General features: G+C 40.9%; 1 protein-coding gene across 1 annotated transcript; it reads left to right on the forward strand.

Moving 5' to 3' along the window:
- The first annotated feature begins 13,748 nt into the window (after positions 1–13,748).
- On the forward strand, positions 13,749–20,244 carry LOC131245538 (cyclin-A1-4). Its single transcript, XM_058245064.1, has 11 exons — positions 13,749–13,995; positions 15,771–16,152; positions 16,354–16,490; positions 17,692–17,784; positions 17,893–18,026; positions 18,134–18,209; positions 18,308–18,384; positions 18,487–18,520; positions 18,605–18,754; positions 18,950–19,084; positions 19,928–20,244. Exons 1-11 carry the CDS (start codon positions 13,810–13,812, stop codon positions 19,988–19,990), a joined length of 1,467 nt encoding a protein of 488 aa, XP_058101047.1. The 5' UTR covers positions 13,749–13,809; the 3' UTR covers positions 19,991–20,244.
- Positions 20,245–20,506: the final 262 nt, after the last annotated feature.

Consider the following 20,506-nt stretch of genomic DNA (forward strand, 5'->3'; position numbering starts at 1 on the left):
GAGCTATGTCAGAAAATCTCTAGGTTATTCGAACTCAGGGACCTAACCATTCTAGGTTCTCAACAATCATAAAGTGCGGGGTAGCTATCGGCAGATATGTAATGTTATCTTCAGGTATTCCCAAGTTATGCGCTCTGATACCAACTTCTGTCACGCCCCAAACCCAGAAATCGGATTCGCAGGAATCCCGATTACTGAATCCGGTGCCGACAGCCTCCGTAGTACCCCATTCTCGAGTCCTAGCGTCCATACGCCAGATTCCGATCCTGGGATCCTACAAGGAGGATTTTTTTTTTTTTTTTTTTCAAATATACATTTAACTCGTAATAAGCATAACCACAAGATTACCCAATTGACAAAGGCAACATCATCATCACATATCCACTAATATAATCATTTGAGTACAATGCTGAAAGGGAAAATCGAAATCAAAGCTCCAAAATACAACTGCACGCTCCAAGCTCAACGCTGCTGCAACCTAATAACACCTGCACGCATCTATCGTGCATAAGCTTACAGAAAGCTTAGTAGGTGGTGTAAGTGTGTGCACAAGGTAAGTGCCAAGTATTCAATACAATGTCATTATCATACAAACTGGAAGTACTGGTAATCCATAAATCGTACAATATACTAGCAAGATCATGAATTATCTGAGTAAGCAGAAATTCTGACAAGAGCATAAATTATACGATAACAGAGTAAGCGGAAATACGAGCAAGTCCATAAGCCAATCAATATCAGAATACGCAATATATAACAGCTACGCAAACGAGGGGTCATAAAGAGCCAAATATCAAATGCCGAGAATGTAATGGGGTATATAATTCCTTATGTGTTTACAAATACGTCAGCCATATCTAGACCATATAAATGCAGAAGCACAGTAACCCAAGATGTCGTATGTCGCAGATGTAATGCAATATGCGGTGCGAATGGAATGACCATGCTGGAGTGTGAAGTCGGGATGGTAGTACGTAGTATCGCAGGCTATGGGGTCTATCACAAGGGACTTCTATCCAAACCAGTCCCATACCTAAATTTGGATAGTCAGACTCAATGTGGTAAACTCCTGATCTCAGGTTAGTCGCGCGCCCCAACCGAAATCCTGGCCATTGCGAAGGCACACGTAACGACCAGTTGCGTACCACCAACCCGAGTAGATAATGAATGAATGAATGCATGAATGAGTATGCAACTCCTGCTCACTAAATCCACATATCAGTACGGTTCATCTCTGGGATCATCACCGGGGTTTAGTACACTCCAAATGGCACTGCCGCTCTCCCAGCCGCACAGTCCAAGTGAGCGTAAGAAACCTCACTATCCGCCTGGCCAATAGTCTGCCAATACCTATCCGGCATGTCGATAGCGGACCCATTCACGAGCTGGTCAAACTCAGCCTAGTATTGCCCCCTACCCTCGGGCGGGTAAGGCCACACCCCCTCCCAACCGACCACGACACAGTGGGAGACGCGGCCTCCTGGTATTCGGCACTCGGGCGCTCATGTATCCACTCGGTCTCGACGTTGGGGCGTCTCCTGGCCTCAGAGGTTTAGGGATTTTCACCTAGGGACATCTATGGCGCCCGTATGCTAGAACTAAATATTTCCGGTGTCCCATCTGGCCATCCACGATATGCCTGTGGAGGCTATGACCCTGATGTCGCTAGGGCACACAATGCAAGATGCATGAGTCATACAATACAGTCATGCATCAATCCTGCGCATACCGTGCACTCATGTGAGATAACCTCCGCCTATCAGGGAGTCTCATAACAATCTGCCCAACGACATATGCAATGGTCAACCACATCTCATAACAAACATGCAGATGATGTGTATGGGCATGTATGATGATGCTATGCTGTCACATACTCATAATCAATATCAACAATCGGCTTCGACAATGTGGACATTTAACCAACAATGCCCCCAAGGAATAACTCACATAGAGCCAAACATATAATGGGCCCACGGCCCCACACAATGGCCTAATACACATCACTTATGGGCCTCACTCATGGGCCTTACATACATCACATCGATCTCCATACAAGGGCCTTGAATGTATCACAATGGGCCACGCCCACGGAGCTCAAATACATCATAATGGGCCTTGCCCATATGCCACGAATACATCACAATGGGCCTTACCCATGGGCCTCAACTACGGGTCGCATATGCATCATGTAGGTATTGACAATAGGCTTTGGCAAATCGAAATCGACAATCGGTCACGACAATCGGGATCGATCGATAATCAGGATCGGCAAATCGGTCACGGTAATCGGAGTCGGTAATCGGTCACGACAATCGGATCGATCAATAATCAAAATCGGTAAATCGGTCACGGTAATCGGAGTCGATAATCGGTCACGACAATCGGATCGATCAATAATCAAAATCGGTAAATCGGTCACGGTAATCGGAGTCGATAATCGGTCACGACAATCGAATCGATCAATAATTAGAATCGGCAAATCGGTCAGGGTAATCGGAGTCGATAATCAGTCACGACAATCGGATCGATCAATAATCAAAATCGGTAAATCGGTCACGGTAATCGGAGTCGATAATCGGTCACGACAATCGAATCGATCGATAATTAGAATCGGCAAATCGGTCAAGGTAATCGGAGTCGATAATCGGTCACGACAATCGAATCGGTAAGAATGGGCCTAACAACGCCTAATGCAAGGTCACAATGCGGACATTAAACTATCCTTGCCCATCAATATGGACATTTAACCAACATCACTCCCAAGCAGTGGCCCACATAGAGCTAAACATAAAGTGGGCCCATGGCCTCTCTCAAAGGCCTAGTATACATAGCAATGGGCCTTACTCAAGGGCCACATATATACAACAGGAGGGTCCTTCACATGGGTCTCAAATACGTAACATGTGGGCCCCATACATAGGTTTGATATACATCAAATGGGCCACACCAACGGGCCTAATACATTTCACAATGGGCCGCACGATATGGGCCTAAGATTCAAGCAGGTGGGCCCTATCATATGGGCCTCAAAATACAAGGCAAGTGGGCCCTGTCACATGTGTCAAAATACAAACAGATGGGCCCGCGCATGGGCCATAAATATATCATGATGGGCCTCATAGATAGGCCGTAACAATGGGCCTCAAGTGAGTTTAGACTACGCCAAAATTCATTGCAATAGTTTTAGGTGTATCATGTGTATTACGGTACACAATTATAGGGGTACATGGTTCACCAATGTGATCGGTACTGTCCAAACATTTCCCAAGTAAATCAGCACCACCCAAAAATTGTCTATGTAATTCAGCCCTGCCAAACACTGTATAGTACTGTCCATTACAATCTAGACGGTGTTGGTGAAATAAATACATCGTGGTGGTCCCATGTTGGTAAAACCGATGGATGGCTTGTATAAAAGAAAATCAAAGATGGATCCACCAAATGAATCGTCCAGATGGACATATGAACACATAACTCAAGGTGGGGTCCACGTCCCCTAGATCGGACGATGTGGATGAAACAAGGTGGGCCTTATAAATGGGCTATAATATATTAAGGTGGGCCTCATTAATGGGCCTCACGGCAGGTGGGCCCGCACCTTCCAAATGGGCCTACCAGCTGAACAGCATGGATGTTCAACACATACGTCAAGTGGGCCGCATGTCCAACAAACTGGACAGTGTGGCTAAAACATACATCATGGGCTGGCCTCACACACAGGCCTCATCACCATGTGGGGTTCGTGAATTGGGCGGTGTGGATGAGACTCGCACATCATGCCGAGGCCACGGGGAAGGATGGTGTGACTATGCAATGCATCACAAGGCAGGCCCCACCCATCCAGCCTATGGACGGTACAGATAGTGCACATACATCATATTGCATCCCACTCAACTGGCAGGTGGATGGCGTGTATAAGACACATACCTCACAGCTGGCCCCCACATGCATGGACGGTGTGGGGACAAAATTCATACAGCAAGGTGGGTCCCACCCCCCACACGTGTCATACATGTGGGGTGGGCCCACGCCTAAGATAAATGGACGGTGTGTATATAAGCACATACACCAAAGTGGGGTCCAGCATCCCAAAACGGGCGAACAGTTTGGATGGAAGAATACATACATCCAGGTGTTCCCACCCCACACATGTGACACATGTGGGTGGGTCCCATATTCAAGGCAGACGGTTGGACGGTGTGGTATGATGCATACCTCATGGGGACCACAACTTGGTGACGTCAATTCACCAGCTAAATAGCAGGTGTGAGGTACTCCATCCAATCCGTCCAGCAGGTGGGTCCCACATGGGGCCCACCACACAATACAATATAAAATTATATATTACCAATATAATATGAAATTATATATTATAATATATGCTATATATGCATATAGAAAAGAGCCGTCCAAGTTCAGGACGTCCGTTGATGGATGAACAGGATGTAACATATACATCAGCGGCTCCACAGAGCTGCTGGCGTCTCCTCAGAATAGCAGCCACACTGCTGGGGCCCACCGTCCAGATGATAGATGGCTAGGATACAACATATACATCCTGACCGTGGGGTCCATATCCCAAACGGACGGACGGTGTGGATGAAACACATGCAGCGTGGTGGTCCACACACCACCGTCCAAACATTGTCCAGCACCGTCCAGACAGTCTGGACGGTGTGGAAGATCACATATATCGTGGTGGGGCCATGGCTGGGACCCACGTCCCAGCGTCAGATGTACAAGGACGCCAGCGTCCTGACTATTGGCAGCAGCAGCAGGCGCTGCCTTGTTGGTCATTTTTATTTTTTATTTTTGCTTTTTATGTTTTTCTGGGGATTTTCTTAGGTGGGGCCCACATCCGGTGAATCTACTCCATTCACTGGCTCCTATGGTTCAAGAGAAGCCAGACAAGCCCAATATTAATATGCTTCGGTGCAGAGAAGGGTCAAAGTGAATTGTTTAATGGTGAAACTCACTGTTTTCTATGCTATGACCCGCCAGGGAATCGGATTGGCTTCATCTTTCGTTCCAACGTCTAAAATGATCTGGGGAATGGGATGGACGGCGCGGATTTGATTAATACATCTAGATAGTGCCTGCATGAGTAGCCTACTCAAAAAGGGCTAAAGTAATTACAGTTTTTTTTTTTTTTTTGGTACTGCAATGGCTGCAATGGCTACCTGTTCACGCTTCAGGCCACGTCCAGCGTCCTTGGACGCTGGACTATTCAATTCATCAAGATGGGTCCCACGTGTGGGACCACGGTTGGTGGGTCCCATGTAGATGTGGCCCACTTGGCTTGGATCAATTTGATATTTGTATTTTCCCATCACCAAAGGGTATAGTCCACATGACTTGGACGGTTTGCCTAAGGCATACATCAAGGTGGGGTCCATCCGAGTGGGCCACACATTACACAACAATGAAAGAGAGAGGGAGAGAGAGAGAAGTACCCACATCATAAAAATGGAGATCTTCCCTAAAGATGCACCCACATTCCTTCTTTCTCCTCCATAGTGCTCCAAAGCTCCAATGAGGCTCCTTCAACGGTGGAGATGGACTTCTAGTGGTTGGATTGAAGGGGATCTAAGGTGGATGTGGCTAGAAATGGGAGGGTTGCCATGGACGTTTTCACCCCCCTCTTTTTTTTTTGCTAGGGGAGAAAAATGAAGAAGAAGAAGAGAGAGAGAGAGTAATTAATTCATGTATGGCCATAAATGCTAGGGTTGACCCATGGGGAGAATAAATGCCATAATTGCTTGTAAGCATTTATTACTTGGCATGGGGCAATGACATCACCCCATAATAACCTAGGAAATGGTGCCATTGTGATATGTGGGCCCCGCAAATGTGTGGTCCATAGATATTATAATGCGCGAGTTACATCTCATGATCTAAGCGTCGCATTGACGCACGAGACGCGGCGTTGGAATCGCGGCGTCGGCGCGGTCGCAATGGTATAAGTCTTGGGTCGAGTCGACTCGGGTTAACGGCATGTGAATCAGAGTCGTGCGCAAATGCCAGTAAAAGATCGTGGGTCGCCGGAATTCCACCGGGAGGACCACGGAAGCCTACGGGATGGTACGGGCTAGAATACGGGGCTTACACTATAATCATGTTTTTATCAGCAAAAGAAGTTTGTTCTAGAACCAGGAATCTATATACGGGACTATTAATCTCATAACCCACAAAGGCACACCTGATTCCTTTAGGACCTAATTTTACTCTCTTAGAATCAATAATCCTGACTTCTGCTATACTTCCCCACACTTTGAAGTAATGAAGATATGGTTTCTTCTTTTTCCATAATTCATATAGGGAGATATCTAATTTTTTGTGTGGGATAACATTTAAAATATGGTTTGCTATTAATAATGCTTCCCCCCACAAATTCAGTGGTAATCTAGAATTTGATATCATACAGTTGATCATCTCAACTAATGTCCTATTTTTGCGTTCCGCTGGGCCATTTTGTTGAGGTGTGTAAGGTGTTGTAAATTCATGGATTATACCATTTAATTCACAGAATTCATTAAATTCATTAGAAGAGTACTCATCTCCTTTATCACTTCTGAGGGCTTTAATATTTATATTCAACTGATTTTCTACTTCGGACTTATAAAGCTTGGACTTTTCAAAGGCTTCATCTTTAGATTTTATCAAGTATACATATGAAAATCTGGTGAAATCATTTATAAATGTGATAAAATACATTTTTCCTCCACGAGTTAAGGTATTATTTAAATCACAAATATCAAAATGAATTAACTCCAAGGGTTGTGTTTTTCTCATGCCAGTCTCAAACGGTTTTTTGGTTATTTTAGAATGGGCACACACATCACATTTCCCTTCTTGTTGTATTTCATATTTAGGTATAAGTCCTACAATTATCATTCTTTTCATTGAATGATAAGTAACATGACCTAGTCTAGCATGCCATAAAGATATTGAATCCACTATATAAATGGAAACATCATTATTATTATTAATATTTAGTTTAATCATACCATTACATGAATATCCTTTGCCAACAAACATACCATTCATGATGATAACCAACTTATCAGACTCAATCACTATTTTGAATCCTCTCTTATTGAGAAGATCGCCTGACACTAGATTTTTAGACATGTCACATATGTGCAATACATTTGTTAGTGTCAGTCTTTTGCCTAATGTAAACTGAAGCTCGACTGTTCCTTTTCCAATAACGTTCGCACGAACGTTATTACCCATCTTCACTTCTTGTCTAATTGTAATACTTTCATAGGTTTTGAAGATGTTTCGGTCCTTCGATATTTGAATGGTTGCACCAGTATCTAGCCACCATCCACCATCCACCATCGGATATTACTGTGTTAGCTTCAGTAACCATTACTACAAGTTGGTCTTCTGTCATGTTAGCCTGAGCTTTCAGTTGCTTCTTCCTGTGTTGACATTCCTTTATGTAGTGTCCTGGCTTATTGCAAAAGTGACACTTGCCCTTTTTCTTTCCCCTTTTTTTAAAATCTGTATCTTTCTTTGAGGGAATAGATTTGGAATTCTGAATTTTTGGCTTGTCATCTTTTACTATATTTGCTTTGGAATGATTTTTCGAAGCACTTTCTTTCTTGTCTTTGTTTATGGACTCTTCTTCTATACGAAGATGTCGTTGAAGCCCTTCAAGATTGTACTTCCTCTCATCATGTTTCAGTTTCTTTTTATAATCAAACCATGATGAAGGTAATTTTGCAATTACTACACTAACTAAGAATTCTTCAGGAAGACCTATACCACTAATCTTCAATTCAGCAACCAAGTTCTGTAGTTCGGTTACTTGAGAGAGAATTGACTGATCATTTTTAAACTTGAAGTAGACATAATTGTCGATCAAAAATTTCTGAGTGCTGATCTCTCCAGTTTTATATTTTTCATCTAATTTTATCCACAGATCTTTAGCAGAGGATATTTTACGGTATGAGTTATAGATGGAATTAGAGAAGGTGTTTAAGATATGACCTTTGTATAGAAAATCATCTTCCTTCATTTTCTTCTGTTCTGCCTTCACTTGTTCTGAGTCATCGTCTTTTTGCTCGGTCAGAGAAAGCAGATCATCATCTAGGATGTAAGATAACTTCAAAGTTGTCAGAAAGAAAAGCATCTTTTGCTGCCATCTTGAGAAGAATTGACCGTCGAAACGATCCAGTCATACAAAGTCTTGGTTCATAACTTAAATAGAATGAATTACCTCCATTGTGACTAGAGTCAAATCTGTCTTGAATGTTAGAAATCCAATACACAACGGAGGATAGAAGAAAACAATCAAATCTATCGGGTTCAAGGCTCGATTTGAATAGTCGATTTCTCAAGACAGATTTACTGCCCTTTTTCTGGAAATTCCAGCAAGTGTAAACAAAGGAAATCTGCAAATTGTCTTCAGGATACAATGAACTCTCAATCCAATTTTCAACACGAAAATTTGTACATGTAAGTGTTGAACAGATCTCTAGTTTTGACACCGATATGCCTTAAGACATTCAGAAAAAACTCAGTAAGAGATTAGATCGAGAGTAATTGCACAGAAGATGATATAATGTTAAGAATTAAGAGTCTATCCTTCTGGATTATAGTATCCAGGATTTAAATCAACTAAAAGATTATGGATTTCTTCCTGAAGAGGTGCTAAAGAGCCTCTTCAAGAAATTCATACTCATTCACAGCAAATAATTGCTTTTCCATGAAAGGACATGACTTTATGTCATATGGCAGTTATTTCTGTACCCATTCAAACAGGAGCAGTTATCCAGCATGAAAAACTGAATCCACATAAGCGACACATGGCATAGGTGCCACATATACAATCATGTCACAATTACTCTTAATCAGCAAAGGTCATAAAATCATCAGGATAAACTCTCGTTCAATTCCAGTTGTACCATGGTCAAAAAAGTTTGAACCATGTACCAAAAAGACTATCTTTTTGCTCCTTATGACGATGCGAACGTGCTAAGTATGCCTAATAAAACGCCAAAAAGCACCCAAGCAGCCCTACAGCCCACGCCACGCTCGTGCGTGTGCGGACAGTGCTTTGCACCGTTCTCAAGGATATTTGAACCCTGGTTGCATAAGCAAAAACCCATTCTCTTACCGACTGGCTATACACACTATTTATGGAAAGTTTAAATAATTAATATATTTATTTACTTTCTAAAAATAACTTTTATTTTTAAAATTTATTTTTATCTAAAAAACACAACAATGCATCCTTAAAATGATATGAATGGTTCAAGTTCTCATTATTATCATATAAAAGCTATGGTGCTATGATCTTGTTTCATCGGCGATCCTAGGCTTTGAGGCTTAGATTTGAATATGAGCCATTAAATGTTCATGTTCATATGCATTCACTCAATGAAACAAATGCTTTATAAGATATTTCAGGTAGCATAGATATCAGAATACAAGTGATTCAAATCATGTGTAAATAAGGGAAATGCAAGGGAAAGCAAAATCATGACATGATAAATGGAGATAATGCTTTTCCATAGCATTTTGCACTGTATCATGACAAAGAAAAACCTCACCTTACGAGATCTCTTTTTGTCATGCTTTGATTTTTTTTATAATATTTTATTCTCTTATTGAGATGGGAAAAGCAAAGATAAACAATTTACAATGACATCTTCTGTTTTTTAGGTAAATATATATAAAAGTTTTGTTGATATAAATTGAATGCTTTCCTTAGTTTACCCTCAATCTAAATAGGCTTTTAAGATGTTACCTGCAATGGACACCTGCTACTGTACCATAATATGGTGCCGCTGGTGGCAAGTGCCCCCTCAAAACCCATTTATCCTCATCATACTGGGATCATATCAATGATGTTGATCATTAAATCATGGCCCATACACTACATTTCACACGTGGGCCATGCCCTAGTTCATACATGAACCATCTCTCCGCATTACATGTGGCAGAATGAATGAGTCTGTCCACTTAGTGGACCAAATTGTGGATGGTTTAGGTCCAATAATTGCACATATGAATAACCAAAACTATCCATTTTTTGAAGGCCACTTAAGAAAAGGCTAGAATAGCTTGATCTTTAATTGGGGAGAGATGGCTTGAACATGTTACAAATTGTCCGATCTCATCTTCATTAAACATCTTTATTGATCTGAAGGTGTGGTCTGCCATGGATGCGATGCCTCCAAAATCTCTTAAATGGTAAAATAAAGTACCAGCTAAGAAGGATCCTTACTCTTGCTCGGGTGGTAGACTCTCAGGGGTTTCAACACCCGGTCAAGGGTTCAAGTATCCATAGGTGGTGAAATTCCACTAGCGTGAGTGTGTGGGGGTGTGTGTGTGGTAAAAAAAAAAAAGTACCAGCTAAGAAGAAAGTAAGGGTGGCAATGGGTTGGGTCGGCCCATGGGTCAAATATTAGACGGGCATGCTTCTAAGTCGGATTTAGGTATTGCTTTAACTAAGGCTACTATTTTCTGTTGGGTTGAGCAATCCTATCTTGGTACTCCGTTTAAGTGTTGAGCTCATGTAGAACTCAATCCACCCATATAGTTAAAAGGTAACAGTACTAAGCATTGAACTCTGGATCACTCACACACATGACAGTCCTAGCTGGCCTGGTCCAAATATCAGATGCATACAAGCATACATATCGCCACTCCCAGAATAAGTGTAGTTATTTGATGCTCTGATGATCCTTGATATGTAGGCACGCTGATGAGTTGAACACGTGCATGGCATATACAATTACATTGTGGGCCAACCAGCTGCTAAGTCGCAGTCCCAAAATTGATAGGTTGAACAATCCTAACCCCTAATTCGTGGACCATTTGGATAGTTTTCATTTTCGACCATGAAATTCCCATTCATCTGTCCGTTGGATAATGAATACATCTAAACTAGAACGTGTGATTTTAGATATTTTAATTTGAATTCCTTATACACCACATGCATTTTATAAATAATTTCTAAGCACGTGTTTGAAAGTTTTAACAAGTAAGACGCCAAAGACTGAAGGGAAGTTATTTGATACTCTGGCTGCATGTGTACTTGATATGCGGACATGGAGGAAAATTGTAACTGATGTGGGCACTCAAAAATTGTGGGATCTTTCAGTAGTGCAATGTGTTGGGCTTACCAGCCCCACCTTAGTCCCTTGAGCCCTGGTCCCAGCCCTAATTGGGTTAAAAAGAGGGGCTGTTCGGCAATGTGTATTTGAGTGAATTTGGAATCCAAAGATTGTTTGGCAGCATGAATTGAAAGGTATTTAGAGTTCGTCTAGATTTCTATAAAGTTTTATGAAGCTTTCCAATTCGTCAGTTTTGCTGACATTGCTAATCCTCTCCCTCCTATTTTGTTCATTTTAAATGAGATGAGTGGAACATCTCATATAAGTGTTACTAAGCTACTAATCCATTGTACACATGACTTACTAATGATATCCCAAAACAATCAAATTATCAATTATGTTATTAAAATTATATTAATAGAATAATATGAGTAGTCCAAACATTAGCCATATAAATCAATGGTTAAAAAACATTGATCAGTCGCTCGGTTGTGATCCTATACTTATGGCCCATCTAAGGTATGGATTTTTTAAAAAAAAATTTAAATTTTTTTGCAAAAGAATATATTTTAATAGGTTTATTATAGTAGTTGCGTCAAACATTACATATGCATGCTAATTAGGAATATTAAAGTTAATTTAATTTGAATTAAATCAAATTCAAACTTGTATAATCATGCAACATATTTAAAGACATTGCAATCTTTGGATTCCAGTGAATTTCCATTACAAACTACTAAACACAATGGAAGGATTTAAAATCACCTTAATTCGGAATCTAGTATTTGAAATACAAGCTCCCAAACGGCTCTCATCCTAACTGGTCTAAAGAGAACTAGGAAGATAAAGATTGATATGAACTAAGATCCCAATTCCAAAATAATCGAATTCTAATTTTTATTTATCCCTTTGACTGGGCCAATGGCCCAAGTCATTTATCAATGGCTGCAGCCCAGATTGGTTAGGCTATCGGGCCTAGGTATCAAGCCTGGCCCAACCCTCATGCTAAATTAGTAAATTAGGCACCCAAGACCGGCTCCTACAGGGCTGGGCCGTAGAGCCGGGCCGGGCCTTCCCATCCAAGATCTAGAAACGTTCTAGATCACTAGATCGTGGGCCGTATACGTTAACCAATGTTTGATGATCTAGACCACTGATCTGATGGCCCTCATCATGAATGTGAAATGCCTATACTTTTGGGCTGGTGTTTTTCCATTGAATGCAAGATGGGTCCATCAGATCAATGGTCTGGATATGTCCCGCCCGCTAGTTCCCTCTCATTTTCCAAGAGGAATTACAGGATCCACGACCCTAGGGTGGGGCCAACGGTTCAATTAATCTAGACCAAGACAATGGTAACCTTTTCATTTGTAGCCTACAAATACACGGTCGAGATCACAAATACAACAACGCTCGAGGTTCGGCTGAAAAAGTCCGGAGATCGCTGGCTAGATTCTTCCACCCTACATGGTTTTATGGCAATGGGAAGCAGATTGCGTCATGCCCAGCCTGGACAGATTCAGTCCAGCAGTGTCTCTGCGGGGCTCACCCTGATGTATGGGTTTTATCAACGCCGTCTATCCATTTTTATTTTTATTTTCAGATGATTTTGGATTTAAAACCGAAAAATGATGCAGATCCAAGGCTAAAGTGGACCGCAGAGTGGGGATTGAACATCCACCATTAAAAACTTCTTAGGAGCTACAGAAGTTGTGATCAAGCTGATATTTGTGATTTCCCTTCATCCAGATCTACGAGAACTTATGAACAGGTTGGATGGAAAATAAACATCACGGTGGGACCTTGGAAGGTTTCAACAGTAAGTCTCAGTATCACTCCTGCTTGCTGTGGTGGGGTCCACTTGAGCCTTGTATCTACCTCATTTTTTGGGCTCACGCTCTAAATGATCTGGGAAAAAGGATAGACGGCGTGGATGAAACCCATACTTCACGGTGGGCCACACAGAGCGACTTCCTGGACAGAATCGGTCCAGGTGGAGGCGGGACGCAACCCGCTTCCATTGCAATGGGCCATCCACAGTGGGAGACAACAAACCAATGGTCTGGATTAAGAACCATAAGTCCTTCGCGGTGGACCAAGAAGTTCACTTGTGGAGCCATGTTCCACTGATCCAGACCACCCATCTGATGGGCTCCACTGGACACAGGAGATGGCTCAAAAATCCATCAAATGTCTCTCCTAGCCCTTCATCTTTGGTCTATTTCGTATTGAATGTGGACCATCCAGCGTCTCTTTGTAGCCACTTATCGAGGATCAAGTCTCCGATCTGGTCCATGTGAGGCAGATCAGATGGTTAAGGAGAGACGCAGACTGCAGCGGAGCGTCTCCAGTCCCAAGCAACAAAAGCGACTGTCGTCATGCAGGCGGGGCCTTCTGTACGTCACCAATAAGCATGCGGCTTTTTTGCTTTGACAACTAACTGCCGTTAAAACTTACCTGAGTTAAACCATGGTTTCCTAAACCCCTCCCATTTTGAATTCAAAATTCGAGAGAGAGAGAGAGAGAGAGAGAGAGGGCGACAGCCGCTCGTAAGCTCCGCTCCACGGTACCCCAATAACACCTAGATCGACGGTCAGGATCCTCTTAATTCAAATCCTCCCAATTGAATATATAAAAAAAACAAGAAAAAGCAAAAAACGAAACACTTCTCAGTTCTTCTTCTTCTTCTCTCCCTCTCTCTCTCTATTTCTCTCTCTATCTCTCTCCATAGCTGGGAATGTCGACTCAAAATCGTCGTTCGTCAACCTCGTCTTCTTCGTCGTCGACGAAGAGGCCAGCAATGGAAAATGCTGCAAAGGCTGCAGCGGGCCTTCGGTTGCAACCGAAGAAACGGCCCGCTCTCAGCAACTTAACCAATCAGAGTAATGTAGGTCGGAACCCCGTCCGATCCTCGGCTAATCAGGTTCGTGATGCGTCTCCTTTCCTATTTCTTGATCTTTTTCTTGTTTTTTCATTGTCGTAGATTATCGTTTTTAGGGTTTTTTTTTTGGTTGAATTCTGATGTATATCGATGATCCCTTTTCGGTTGCATGATTCTTTGATTCGAATTCACAAAAGTTAAAGGGATGTGGTCCGTGTGGATTAAAGATTAGGGTTTTTTTTTTTTTTTTGCCGTCTCTGTGCAACAAACGGTTCATGTGGGGCCTACCTTTTGTTGATGGAAATCGTTTATATGGTGGGCTCTTGGTGGATTGGGATGTCCCAAAATTCTCTGAAACCCTCGATTGGGTCCCTGTGAAATGCGGACCATTGCTTGTAATCTTCCATTTTCAGCAGACGATTATGATAGTACGATCTTCCGTTTGGGGAGATGTTAGGTTGTGGCCTATCACATGATGGGGCCCACCATGTCAACGGGTTACATTACTGAAAAGAAGGGCACAAACCGTACATGTGGGGCCCACCTTTTGTTGATGGGAATTGCTTGTATGGGGGGCTCATGGTGGATGGGGATGTCCCAGAATTCTCTAAAACCCTTGATTGGGTCTCTGTGGAATGCGGATCATTGCCTGTAATTCCATTTCGGTAGATGGACGTGATAGTACGATCGTCCGTTGGGGGAGATGTTGGGTTGTGGCCTATCACATGATGGGGCCCACCATGTCAACATATTATATTACTGAAAATCAGGACCCCACTTGCATTGCTGCTGGGTCGAGCAAAAACTTCTGTTTCTTTTAATTAATGCATTTTAAAATGCCTCTTTCTTTTTCCCCATTTATCTTGCTCCAGAATTTTCAGTGGAAAAAAGAACAGAGCAGATTAAATCTATACAAGTGGGGTCAGTGGCTCAGTGACCAGGACGATTGATCCGATGGGTCCCTCTCTGGATGGACCGTGCCAAAAAAGGGGAAAAAAGAAATCGCTGCAATTAAACAATTCCAATCCTTTGATGGACAGGAACCAGCTAGGTTCTTCTGATCTGGGTGGAGATTTTTGGAACATGGCCCATCCAAGGAGGGGTCCATCAGATTAGCGATCTGGATTACAAAACTGTGTGCCTAAGCCGTAGAAAATCAAGACACATCTGAAGAGTTATAGAAACTAATTCTATCCTTTATATAGGGGATTAGAATGTGTATGGTCCAAATGACTAAAATGTTTCTAGAATTTTTGGCTGTAGATTAGCTGCAACTGACTGCGTCTTTGGAACTCCAAACATATCCAATTTGCAATATCAATTGTTCAAATTCCCAAAGTTCTGATGTTTTAGTAGGTTTAGGAATGAAGACTTGATTTTATTTTTTTTTACTTATGCATACTTCATATTCGTTGTTCTTGTAAAAAATTCTATTGCATGCTATACATTATATATACCCTACATAACGTATTCTGTAATGTGTTGTAAATCCACAAGCATATGCCTGTAAATTCATGCATTTTACATCACTTATATTACATTGCTTTTGAATATTACATGCGTATAAATCATAAATCTAATTAATTAATGTATTTATATGTAGTCCTGCTCAACATCAGCATGCTTTTCTACCATTTGGCATTTCTATTCGAAATCTGTTTTAGAGTTTGAACTATGAACTCATTGTATGGATTTTAGCTAGGTTGGGTGTTTGATCAAGTGATTTGACCTTGAATGCAGTTTCCTTTTTCTTTTTCTTTCTTATTTTAATTCCAAATATACAAGGAAAATCAAACTGAAACTCCGTTATTTTGAAGGTGCTGTCTGTGTCTTCAGCCTCCAAGCTTAAAAAGGGATCTTTTCCCCATGTCAGCAATACTGGTTTGCGTCAGAACTCTTCCATTGCATCATCTGTTGTGAAGCCAGCCGCTTCAATTTCTAATAAGACTACTTCTCTCCCAAGAACCGATGGTCCCACCACCAGTGTTGCTTCCCTTCTTGCACCTTGCAGTGCAACCATATCTTCCAATCAGTCTGATGGAGGTTCAGTTTCAATGGATGAAACCATGTCTACTTGTGATTCCTTGAAGAGTCCAGACATTGAATACATAGACAATGGTGAAGCTTCAGCAGTAGCTAGTTTAGAGAGGAGGACGTGTAAAAATCTTTACATTTCAGAACATGCAGACACTGAAACAGGTTTTGTTTCTAGTTTTACTTGCACCTCAATTATTCTGTATCTACTTGTCACACTGTTATTATTTTTATTTCCTCTACTTGGGAAGATTTTGAAAAAAGTAAAAAATGGAAGATATTTGGTTTATTATGTGTGTACTGTTAAGCAGATCATGTTATACTTGTAGTTCCCCTAATTTCATTTATATTGATGTGTTTTATCAGGAGATGAATGGAAGAGAGAGATCCTTACAGAGATCGAAGCAATTGATAGAATCATTGATGTTGATGACAATCACAAGGATCCACAGTTGTGTGCAACAATTGCTTGTGATATTTACAGGCACTTACGCTTAGCTGAGGTATACTTTTAATATTTTATTCATCTACATTCTGCTTTTCCCTGATCCATAGCTTAAGTGGTAGACTGAGTGAAAGATACCTCGTTTCAACACTTGAGGTCTTGGTATCGATCCCTGGTGGGGGTGGCTAACAGTGAAGTGTCAACTGACAGTGGGGTGTACTAACAAGCTAACAAAAAAAAAGTGTTTTGCTTGCTGTTGTTATTTATACAGTTCTATTTATTTTTCACATACTCATCCTTGCCTACATCGTATGCATTTGCTAAAATATTGTAGAGAACATGACCTTGGTTTATCTTTTTTCTAGAAAAGGCCTAGATAATGCCCATAGTCCAAGATTGGTCTTTTCTGGTCATATTATTAGATTTAAGGGCAAACAAATTATCTATGAAGTCTTAACTTTAACATTTTGAGATTTTATTTTATTTTTATTTTTAAATCACAGTACTGTCAATGCATAACAAAGAGTTCTAGGAGTGAATAAATGTCCCCATCTGCTATAAGTGTTGGGAGAGAGATGCTCACCTTAGGTGATTGGTGGCTTCACGGACTGATCATGGTCTACTTGTTCTCCCTGCTTCTCTGGAAAAAGAAAGAACAATTCTTCTGGTAATTAGTGATTTGATGGCTTGTTAGTGCCGATGCCTTCGTCTCAAAAAACACAAAGAAGTGAGATCATTGGGGCAAAAGCAGCAATGAGCCTGTATTTTGGCATTCTATCCAAATCATTATTAGGTTTGCATGCTGAAACTCTCATCATTATGGAACTGATGCTCAAAACAAAATGTACCATTTTTCAGGAATAGTCTGAGCACATTCTCGAGAATGAAAAAGTTAACAGTTTTTTATACAGAAGGACAGAAACACAATTGTAATTCAAAATACTGGTGGTTACTTGGTTATTATCAGGATTACAGGGTTAGAACTCCACAAATTAGTTGTATGTGATCCTACTGCAAGAGATTAGAGGCTAATATGAAGAAGAGAGTATCATCCCATAACAACCCACCTTGTCTTTGTTTGTCTAGAAGCTTTTTCCCATGAAGTATCTCATGATCAGTTCTCAACTTGTATTTTTTTAGGAAATTGCAATGTCCCCATGCTTCTACTTGTCACTTGTGTCATGTCATCTTCACTCTTTATGTGAAAATAAAAAATCACATTACTTTCATCTGATTAACTCTTCCTGTGGGTCTTCCAGACCAAGAAAAGGCCTTCCATTGACTTCATGGAGGTTGTTCAGAAGGATATAAATCCAAGCATGCGTGCAATTTTAATCGATTGGCTTGTGGAGGTAAAACCATGCCCCTTTGATTGATAAATAATAATAATAATAATAATTAAAAAAAAAAAAAAAAAACCTTGTTTCATGATAAGATTGATGACCTTGCTTCACCTGCAGGTAGCAGAAGAGTACAGGCTTGTACCTGATACCTTATATTTGACAGTCAACTACATCGACCGGTATCTTTCTGGCAATGCAATGAACAGGCAACGGTTACAGTTGCTCGGTGTTGCGTGCATGTTGATAGCCTCGTAAGTACCAGGATTGTCTTAAAACTCTGGTGTTTGCTTTTATTCTACATTTTCCATTATTTTTAAATGGTTAAGGATCATACAATAATAATGTGTAATCTTCTCAGTAAATACGAGGAGATTTGTGCCCCGCAGGTTGAAGAATTTTGCTACATAACTGATAACACATACTTCAAGGATGAGGTGTGGTTCTGCTCCCCACTTGTGGCTGAAGTTTACACTCCTTGGGATCCTTCTTTGTGCTGCCTCAGCTTTTTTTAATGAATGGCCTTTTGTTGCAGGTCTTGCAAATGGAAGCTTCTGTTTTGAGGTATTTGAAGTTTGAGATGACAGCACCAACCACTAAGTGTTTTTTGAGGTAGAAGCTAATTTGCAATTCAAACCGATACCAATGGTACTAAACATTAATATTTTGCAATCGGTTTTGATTTTTCATTGTTTTCTTGTTGAACCCGAAAAGGCGATTTGTCCAGGCAGCTCAAGGAAGCAATGAGGTACATTCAAATACTTCCATGTTCATGTTTTAGTTTTTATCTTGATTGCAGATTGGTTGTTATATACTTATATCTCTTCTACAGTTTCCACTGTTGCAGCTCGAGTTCCTGGGCAACTACCTTGCAGAGCTATCACTCCTGGAGTACAGTTTTCTTCGTTTTTCTCCATCTTTAATAGCTGCATCTGCGATTTTCCTGGCAAAGTTTATACTTGCGCCATCCAAAAGACCTTGGGTGTGTATCATATTGAAATTAATCTCCATCTTTTTTAGACTATCATACAGTGGTTCTTACTGCCGCAACAAAAAATATTCTTAAGTTAGGAAAACATATATGTTGGTATCCCTTTTTCTTTTTTTTTTTTCTATACAGAGATTAACATTTAATTCTGATTTTTGTTTTTTCTTGTTTAAAAACTTGGTGGGGCAGAATGCTACCATGGGGCATTATACACTGTATAAGCCCTCTGAGCTATGCAGTTGTGTGAAGGAATTGCACCATCTTTTCTGTACCAGCTCCAGCAATAGCTTACCGGCAATCAGGGAGAAGTACAGTCAGCACAAGGTAGTCCCAACTCCCATTGCTCCTCCCGCAAATCCTGTCCCGTTTATAACTATAGTTAGGTATTATCACCCTACACTAATTCCATTTGGTCAACACAAGCAGTTGAATGGATAGTTCTGGACATGGTGTTACATGCATGTCCAGGACTTGTATTTGCATTTCTCCCATGACTGTTACCAATGTTGGAAGGTAGTATGATCATGTACAACCGGTTTTAAGATACAACCTTGAAAATATCTTATATTTTTAGACAAGTGATCAGTGAATCACCTATAACCAGCTGCATGCTACAAGAGCAAAATGCTTGAAGAACATTTGAATGTTTGTTTCCATTTTTGCCTTGATGATATTTTCCAAGGGGCAAGATTCTTGAAAAACTGGGTTGTTGGTTAAGCTACATCTAGTTGTAGGTGATTAGATTAATCTTGATACTCTTAACTGGCAAATTGCTTGAACTAATGAGTTGTAGTTTTTTTAAACCCGCAACTGGGTGTAGGTGATTGGTTTTCCTGAAAGAGTATCAAGTGATATCAAGCATATCTAAGTTAGTTATCAAAAACTTTCCTTGCAGTTGCTCACATGTACGGGATCCGGACTGTTCATACCTGGTCCTTAGCCCAACAAAAGATTACATTCGTTATGTTATCCTACCGGCCGCTGGGATGATCCAACCAATCTGATGGTCTTTTGTGTATGGCCTGTCTACAGTGGGGCCCACCATATGAGTGGTCCAAATTGTGTACATTGTACCAATTGTAGGGAGAGAATTCTTGATAACTAAAGTATAATGAGAGTATCTAGTATTTGATCAGATCCTTACCTGCACCTAATTTCTTTGATCAGTACAAGTTCGTGGCGAAGAAATACTGTCCTCCCACGGTGCCTTTGGACTATTTCCTTGACTGAGCAGAGTGAGCAGTTCAGGATACCACAAGTCGGGAGTGCACGTGCTCTGCTGCTTTTCCGCCGATTCAGTTGCTTTTAACTGGCACTGCTGTATCTTCTGGTGTAAACTACAACGCACACATATTTGTAGTTCATTTGGCGTTTGGCTGTACAAGCACATTTCAAAATGGTAATCTTATCTGTGAGGTTGATGTAGGATTTGAGGGTGATTTTCAGTTTTCAATTTGAAACCCAAGCACATGTGAACATTGATACTTTCTGACTCTTCATCGTTAATCCTCCTGTTTCATATATGCTTAAAAAATGAGTTCAACTGAATTTTTTCATAATAATTATGTATCAGAAGATCATGATTTTTTCTTACTAATATCATGATCCCAAATAAATAATTACTATGAACTAGAATGAGATGAACTCATTTTTAAGTGTCTTAGCAAACAGGTAGCGGGAAATCAATGAATGGAGATGCACCTGGCCCAAGACCTGCATTTTCTGCCATTTTTTTAAGATGATGAT

The sequence above is a fragment of the Magnolia sinica genome, chromosome 5 (genome assembly GCF_029962835.1).
Source record: "Magnolia sinica isolate HGM2019 chromosome 5, MsV1, whole genome shotgun sequence".
NCBI lineage: Eukaryota > Viridiplantae > Streptophyta > Magnoliopsida > Magnoliales > Magnoliaceae > Magnolia > Magnolia sinica.

What these genes read in the sequence shown, in the direction of transcription:
- LOC131245538 (XM_058245064.1), top strand. Translation starts at nt 13,810, where the DNA reads ATGTCGACTCAAAATCGTCGTTCGTCAACCTCGTCTTCTTCGTCGTCG. An exon ending in GGCACTTACGCTTAGCTGAG is followed by an intron (nt 16,491 to 17,691) that starts GTATACTTTTAA and finishes TGGGTCTTCCAG; the next exon opens with ACCAAGAAAAGGCCTTCCAT. An exon ending in GCGTGCATGTTGATAGCCTC is followed by an intron (nt 18,027 to 18,133) that starts GTAAGTACCAGG and finishes TAATCTTCTCAG; the next exon opens with TAAATACGAGGAGATTTGTG.